The 7,654-nt window shown below is 41.3% G+C and overlaps 1 protein-coding gene across 1 annotated transcript in view; it reads right to left on the bottom strand.

The window, feature by feature from the left end:
- Nucleotides 1-3,544: 3,544 nt before the first annotated feature.
- The window catches only part of LOC107568620 (uncharacterized), a 26,764-nt gene continuing 22,654 nt past the window's right edge, over nt 3,545-7,654 (bottom strand). The window contains exons 23-26 of the mRNA XM_016254583.1: nt 5,854-6,058; nt 5,317-5,504; nt 4,977-5,074; nt 3,545-3,701 (exon numbers count right to left, since the gene is read on the bottom strand). Of these exons, the coding sequence (XP_016110069.1) occupies nt 3,545-3,701; nt 4,977-5,074; nt 5,317-5,504; nt 5,854-6,058 (648 nt within the window). The remainder of the gene's footprint in view (nt 3,702-4,976; nt 5,075-5,316; nt 5,505-5,853; nt 6,059-7,654) is intronic.

The following is a 7,654-nucleotide window of genomic DNA, read 5'->3' as shown; positions in this document are numbered from 1 at the left end:
GATAGAAGAGGACACAATGGCCGAAGGATTTCGCCGACCAGACCCGCTGATTTTCGTTAGCAACATAGAAGAAAACTGGAATTTGACATATTTATCGCAGCAGCCCACAGTGAAAAGCCAGATAAAACTAAAGCCTACATACTCCTCAATCTTGCGGGACCAGAGGCAATTGGAAGAGAGCGTTCATTCACATATGCTCCAGCGATACTGGCTGCCAATGGGCAAGATGTAATTACACCAGCGGAGTCAAGAGAAGATCCAGAATGTTTAAAGTGTAAATTCAGAGAAGTGTGCAATCCGGAGACAAACGTGACGATAGAGAGACACTCGTTTAACACCAGAAATCAAAAACCAGGAGAAACCATTGAGGCCTACATGAGTACGCTAAGAAATAAAGCAAAAACATGTAACTTTGGTGCACTCACAGACGAATTAATCAGAGACAGACTGGTGTGTGGCATAGACCAGTGGTTCCCAACCCTGGTCCTGGAGGCACCCCAACACTGCATGTTTTGCATGTCTCCTTAATCAAACACACCTGATTCAGGTCATCAGCTCATTAGTAGAGACTCCAAGACCTGAAACTTGTGTGTCAGAGAAAGGAGACATGCAATGTAGTGTTGGGGTGCCTCCAGGACCAGGGTTGGGAACCACTGGCATAGACAATGATAGCGTGAAAAGAGTGTTGCTCAAAGAAAGTGATTTAACTCTTGCAAAAGCGATTAAAATATGCCAAATCAGTGAATTAACCGAGCAGCACACTATGACACAAAAGGGAGAAAAGCCGTCGTGCATCGGCAGCAACCGCAACAAAAATACCAGAGCGGGACAAAGAACATTGTTAACTGCAAAAATTGTGGTGGAAACCATCCAGCAAAGCATGATCAATGCAAGGCTTTCGGACAACAATGTCACCATTGTAAAATGTTTAATCATTTCAAGTCCCAGTGCAGATCTGCATCAAAAGACAATTTCAAATCCATCAATCAGATCACTGATGCAAACACGGACAGCAGTGAGGAGTCATTTCATATTGACGGGCTGTGTCTTCTTGGTGCCAGTGAAATTGATGCAGTCAATCACCACAGTGCGATTAACAAGCAAGAAATACATTGCAGCATGACAGTAAATGGCAAGCCCCTTGAGCTTAAAATTGACACAGGAGCAAAGTGCAATGTCATTTCAACTGAAACCTTCGAAGCAGTGAGAAAAGACGAGAAAATCCAAGAGAAATCAAAAGCAACGTTAGTGGCTTATGGAGGCACCATGATTGAAACAAAAGGAACAGTGATGCTGCAATGTTTTTGATGAGCAAACGAAAATCGTACCTGTTGCAGTTTCATGTGGTTAATACAAATGTCAAATCATTGCTGGGCCTGCCAGACTGTTTAAAAGTTAACTTGATATCTCTCAAAGAAGAAATACATGGAATTGATCTCGATAAAAATGAAAACCTGTCACAAGAAATAGTCACAGAGTATGCTGACCTATTTGACGATGATCTAGGCACCCTACCTGTGACATATTTAATGAAAATAAACCCAGACATCACTCCAGTGGTCCGGCCAGCTCGCCGAATACCTGTGGCAATGCGTGACAAAGTAGAAGCCGAACTAAAAAAACAGTACAAAACTAGGAGTCATAACACCCATTTCAGAGCGGGTGTCCTCAATGGTCGCCACGCATAAGAAAAACACTGACAAGATCCGCTTATGCATCGATCCAAGGGATCTGAATGAAGCCCTTATGCGCCCTCACCATCCTATGCGCACAGTAGAGGAGGTAGCGTCACAAATGTCCAACGCCAACATCTTCTCAGTGCTCGATGCTAAAAGCTCATTCTGTCAAATCAAGCTAGACTATGAATCTTCCCTACGCACCACTTTTGCGACACCTTTTGGCAGATATTGTTTTATGCGCATGCCTTTTGACATTAATTCAGCATCAGAAGTGTTCCAAAGGGCAATGGAGCAGATCTTCACAGGTTTTCCATGTGCCATAAACGTAGATGATATCATTGTTGGAGGAAAACAATGATTTGTTGTTCTAAACGGAGCACGGCAAGTGAATCTGAAATTAAACCATGAAAAATGCAAGTTTAGGCTCAAAGAAGTTAGTTATGTGGGCCATCTGTTCACAGAACATGGATTAAAACCAGACCCAGCCAAGATACAGGCCATAACAGAGATCCCACCGCCAAATGACAAAGCTGCCTTGCAACGTTTCTTGGGCATGGCTAACTACCTCGGCAAATTCATCCCAAATTTCAGTGAACTGACAGCACCACTTCGACAGCTGCTCCACGGGGACGTAGTTTGGTGCTGGTCACAGCAACAACAGAAAGCATTTGACATGCTAATAAAGTGCATCACATTCCCACCAGTGCTGAAGTACTTTGATGTAAGCAAGCCTGTGACCATCACGTGCGATGCTTCTCAATATGGACTGGGCGCTGCATGCCTACAGAATGATCAGTCGATCAGCTATGCCTCACGCACTCTCACTGAATCAGAGATGAGGTATGCTCAAATCGAAATGGAGCTATTGGCAGTGGTCTTTACTTGTCAGAAGTTTTATGACTACATCTATGGGAAACCGGTCTTGGTGGAAACAGGCCATCAGCCCCTTGTTACAATTCTGAACACACTGCTCCAGCACAACTTCAGCAAATGATACTGAAGCTGCACAAGTTCAACCTGACTCTTACTTACAAAAAAGGAAAGCAGCTATATTTGGCAGACACACTGTCACGTGCTCCCAAAAAAAACAACAACAAAAGATCTCAAAGACGAGGAAGAATTCGAAGTGATGGCAGTCCAAATGATTTCAGTCAACCGACTGCAAGAGCTCAGAGAACGAACTGAAGAAGAAGTCTGTGCATCACCATCAAGCACGGCTGGCCAAAGAAAATTCAGAATGTGCCAGTGCCACTAAAACCCTTCTTTCCTTTCCGAGATGAGCTCACTACTGAGGATGGAATAATCATGAAGGGAACAAGTGTGGTAATTCCTCATAGCCTACAGAGTGAATATCTAGAAATCTTGCACAAAGGTCGTACCGGAGCCGAAGCAACCAAACGCAGAGCACGCGATGCCGTTTTCTGGCTGACTATGATGCAGGACATTGACAACTTCGTGCAGTCTTGCAGCATATGCAATGCTTTGAAACCTCATCAACAAAAGGAGCCATTGCGCCTGCACGAGATCCCAGAACTGCCTTGGTCTGTCGTTGCCGCTGACATATTTGACTGGAATAGCCAACAGTACCTAGTGCTGGTAGATTCATATTCTGGGTGGTTTGAAATAAATTCACTAAGAAACCTGTCTTCGCAAAATGTCATCAACAAACTGAAGCAGCACTTTTCTGTGCACGGCATTCCCCAAAAGCTCGTCACTGATAACGGCACTCAGTTTACGAGCCAGATCTTCAGAGACTTTGCGAGTTCATGGGACTTTTGGTCACATCCCTAGCAGTCCTGAGTATCCCCAGGCGAACGGTCTCGCAGAAAGAGCCGTTCGCAGTGCAAAGCGCCTGCTCGAAACCACTAAGAGGGATGGGACAGACTTTTTCTGAATTGGTTGAAGATCCGCAACATTCCTCGAGATAAGATACTGGGTTCACCGGCACAGAGACTGATGTCCAGGGTAACACATACCAACATGCCCATCAGCAAACAGATGCTGAAGCCAAGGTCAAGGACACTGTGAAAGTAAAAACAGAACTTAAAAAAAAGAGACAAATGCAAAAAGCATTCTTTGATAAAAGGAGCAAGCCACTCTGTCCACTGCATGAATCCCAAGTAGTAAGGATGCAAACAACAAAAGGACATGACAAGATTGGAGTTGTTAGGATTACTCTCGTCGAGCCCAGGTCATATGTTGTGGAGTCAGACGGTAAGGAGTACAGGAGGAATCGTCGACATCTACTTCCTGTAAAACAACCACTTCCACACTACACACAAGCCGATCTGGAGGACTTGTCACAACTCAAATCTGTGCCAGACAGCAACAATGTGTCACAATGTGAAACAAGATGGTCAAGATGTGTTTAAGGAAGCTATGTTCATATATGGTCTTTCCGTAGTTGGAGTGCCCCCTGCTGGTTAGATAAGTTTGATATACAGGGGTTTTGGAGTGCTGCAAGCTCTACGTGAGAGCTAATAAACATGTTGTTCTCCAATATACAAAAGTCTCGGTCTTCATAACGAACTACACATACAATTCAAAATGCTTTTTTTTTTTTGGAGTGCAGTGATTGTTATGATCAGTAGATGGTGTATTTCTGATGGTCTGTTATCATGTGACAACAATTTTCATTAAAATTAATTCATAAATGTTTGGGGAGTCACACTACATATTGTTAGTTTGTTTGTCTTTTGGTTTTCTTTGCTCCGGTTTTGCCTGTGTTCTTAGTCATAGGTTTTATAATAAGCAGTTTTGCAGTTTTTTTCTGAAGTAATAACAATAAAAGACTATGCCAAACTACTTAATGTTATCTTTTAAAAATGCCATCCTTTTATTAAGGCTTTCAAAATAATCATTAAACAAACTTTAATTCAGAAATGATAAACATGCTCATTTTAGAAGAGATGCATTCAAGTCATGTTTATGAATAGCACTATAAATGTATTTTTAAATAAATATATAATACATGCATATATACATTTGATAAGTCTCATTTGTGGCAAACTAAGTTAAAGTTTAAAGAGAAAACAAAGTTAAAGTTTATCCAGGGTTCCCTTTAATAAAAAGGTCATTTTTCGAATTAATTTACATTTTTAAGTTCTAAAATAGTTTATAGTAGAAATTGTGAGTAAAAACTATATAAAAAAAATCCTAATCCTTCATTTTTATCCATTTTATTACAAACATCTAAAAAGTAATGGGGTCTTTGAATATTGCTGTCAGCAATGCAGGGCTTTAGTTGAGAATAACTGGGCTCAAGGAGGCCATGTTTCTGGCAGATTTACTACATACCTTTTGGAGAACTTGTACATTAGTGCAAGCTGCCTTCTGATACCCACTAGCATGGCAGCCGATCGGGCCTCCATCCACTGAAAGGTCTGCTGGCCCACCTGAAGAACATGACAAACATGCTCTTATTAACTCTATCTTGCTCAATCAACAGTCCAGGGGTACATTTACATGACTACGATGTACTGAAAAAGAAAACTACTAAGAATGCTGTGTTATGCATGCCAGACCAGTAGTTGGCGATGTCACTTTGTAAAGAAACTTTTTCTGTTTTTAGTTGAAATTGGTGTAGCGTAAACGCCCCCTGTAACAGCAGGAAAACAGAGAAATGCATCTTTCTTGCCATGTCCATTGCAAAGATGGCAACATGCAACGCGGTCAGCGACGGCGCCCTCAGTTGAGGATCGTGAAGTATTGCAGGCAAAAGCTCCGTCAGTTCTCTGGTCCACAGCTGCACTCCTTGCTGCCACGCCGTGTCCAAACGCACCCCTGTCACATCGTGGTACGCTCCAGCTAGAGTAGCCAGGGGTTCTGGGAAAAATTAAAACTACAATAACACTAATACACACCGACAGGCATTTTCAAGTGAAAGGTGATGACATGAAACCACAGTTGTGCTGGTGCATAATTGCGACTGGTTTAGAGATGCTTATGCAGTGATGCCACTAGAATGCTGTCAAGATCTATTACGGACCTTAACATGACCTTACGTTGCCACAGAAAATCATTTAAACATGTGCTCTGTATCTTAGAAAATAAAGGTATGTGTTTCCTGTGATTCACCCAGTGCGGCTCAAAGGGAACTGTGCATGTGATTATAAATAAAATCAGCGGTAACCTGAATGAATTATGAGTGACAGAGAACTTAAGGCAAACTCACTCCTGAGCTCTTGTTGGACCTGTTGAGATATGAGATGCAGGACATGGAGCATGTGTGGTAGGCTGTGTGTGAGCGTGTGTCGGAGCAGGCCTGTGGTCCATGCTTTCCACAGCGCTCCTGCTCTCTGAAGCAGCAGAGTCTCGGCTTGCTGGGTCAGAGACAGCGGCCCCTCACTCAGCTCCAACAGGAACATGCTGTCCCCTGCCTAGAAGACGGACAGCATCAGTCTGAATAATGATACTTGATTAACATGATATTTGATATAGCATTCTTTTTTGTAGATGGAAATATTTCAAATGGAACTCAAAAACAGAGTGAATGTACAGCGCTCTCTTCCACCTTCAATACCACGACTGAGGTGCCCTTGAGCAAGGCACCGAACCCCCAACTGCTCCCCGGGCGCCACAGCATAAATGGCTGCCCACTGCTCCGGGTGTGTGTTCACGGTGTGTGTGTGTTCACTGCTGTGTGTGTGCACTTTGGATGGGTAAATGCAGAGCACTAATTCCTAGTATGGGTCACCATACTTGGCCACATGTCACGTCACTCACTCAAATATATGACTAGTGCTTGCCGTAGCAGTTGCAGCTTGCTTCAGAAAACCTCCACCTTCCCCAGCTCCACCTGTATATATCTGCTATGAGGTATACTATACGAGGTATACTAATCTGATTCATGTATACTATACGGGGGTTATTTCATGTATGTTATATTTGCAGCAGCAATATTTCTTACATGCTCACAGCAGCATGTTGTGGATGTATTGGCAGTAGCAAGTCTCGGTACTTGCTCTGCCGCAGCAGCAGCAGCAGCAGCAGCAGCGTAGCAGATCTATTCCGCCAAGACCAAATACAATAACATTGCCATGTACATTACCATGCCAATCCCTCCGAGAATTGTCATGACAGAAATGAATTTATGTTTGAATATGCTATAATTTGTTTTGTAATGTATAAAAACTACAATTTTATTTTAATATTTTGTTTTAGATGAGTTGGTTAATAAATCTGCAAAAATGTCAACAATTCTGTGTTTTTCTGTCAATATAGGGTGCTGTGTGTACATTAATGAGGAAAAAAAATGAACTTAAATGATTTTAGCAAATGGCTGCAATATAACAAAGAGTGAAAAATTTAAGGGGGTCTGAATACTTTCCGTACCCACTGTATGGAAACTCATTCAGTCCTTTTTGAAAAGCATCCCAGGATGCACCTCATGAAGTTGGTTGAGAGATTTATTAAATACATGCTACCTTTCAAAAGGTGATGAATCACTTGTTGTATTCCTTAATTGTAAGTCGCCTTGGATAATAAATCTAAATGTCAAAAGTTTGGGGTTGGTAAGATTTCTTAATGTTTTTGAAAGAAGTCTTTTATTCTCATCAAGGCTGCATTTATTTGATCAAAAATGCAGTAAAAAACAATTTACGTAAAATATTATTACAATTCAAAATAATGTTTTTTTTTTTAATTTAAAAGATTTTAAAATATAATTTATTCCTGTATTGGCAAAGCTGAATTTTCAGTATCATTACTCCAGTCTTCAGAGTTACCAAATATGTTACCAGAGCACCAAAGATGCTGATTTGGTGCTCAAGATTTTTTTTTTTATTATCAAAATTGAAAACAGTTGTACTGTTTCATATTTTTGTGAAAACCATGATACACTTTTATTCTGGATTGTTTGATGAATTAAAAGTTCAAAAGAACGCCATTTAGAAATCTTTTTTAACATTATACTTAAGTGTTACTTTTACGGTCACTTTTTTAAAATAAATTTGCTGAATCAAAGCTTTAATATA

The sequence above is a fragment of the Sinocyclocheilus grahami genome, unplaced genomic scaffold (assembly GCF_001515645.1).
Source record: "Sinocyclocheilus grahami isolate Dianchi unplaced genomic scaffold, SAMN03320097.WGS_v1.1 scaffold1264.1, whole genome shotgun sequence".
Lineage (NCBI taxonomy): Eukaryota > Metazoa > Chordata > Actinopteri > Cypriniformes > Cyprinidae > Sinocyclocheilus > Sinocyclocheilus grahami.
This window is presented reverse-complemented; position numbering and strand designations above follow the sequence as displayed.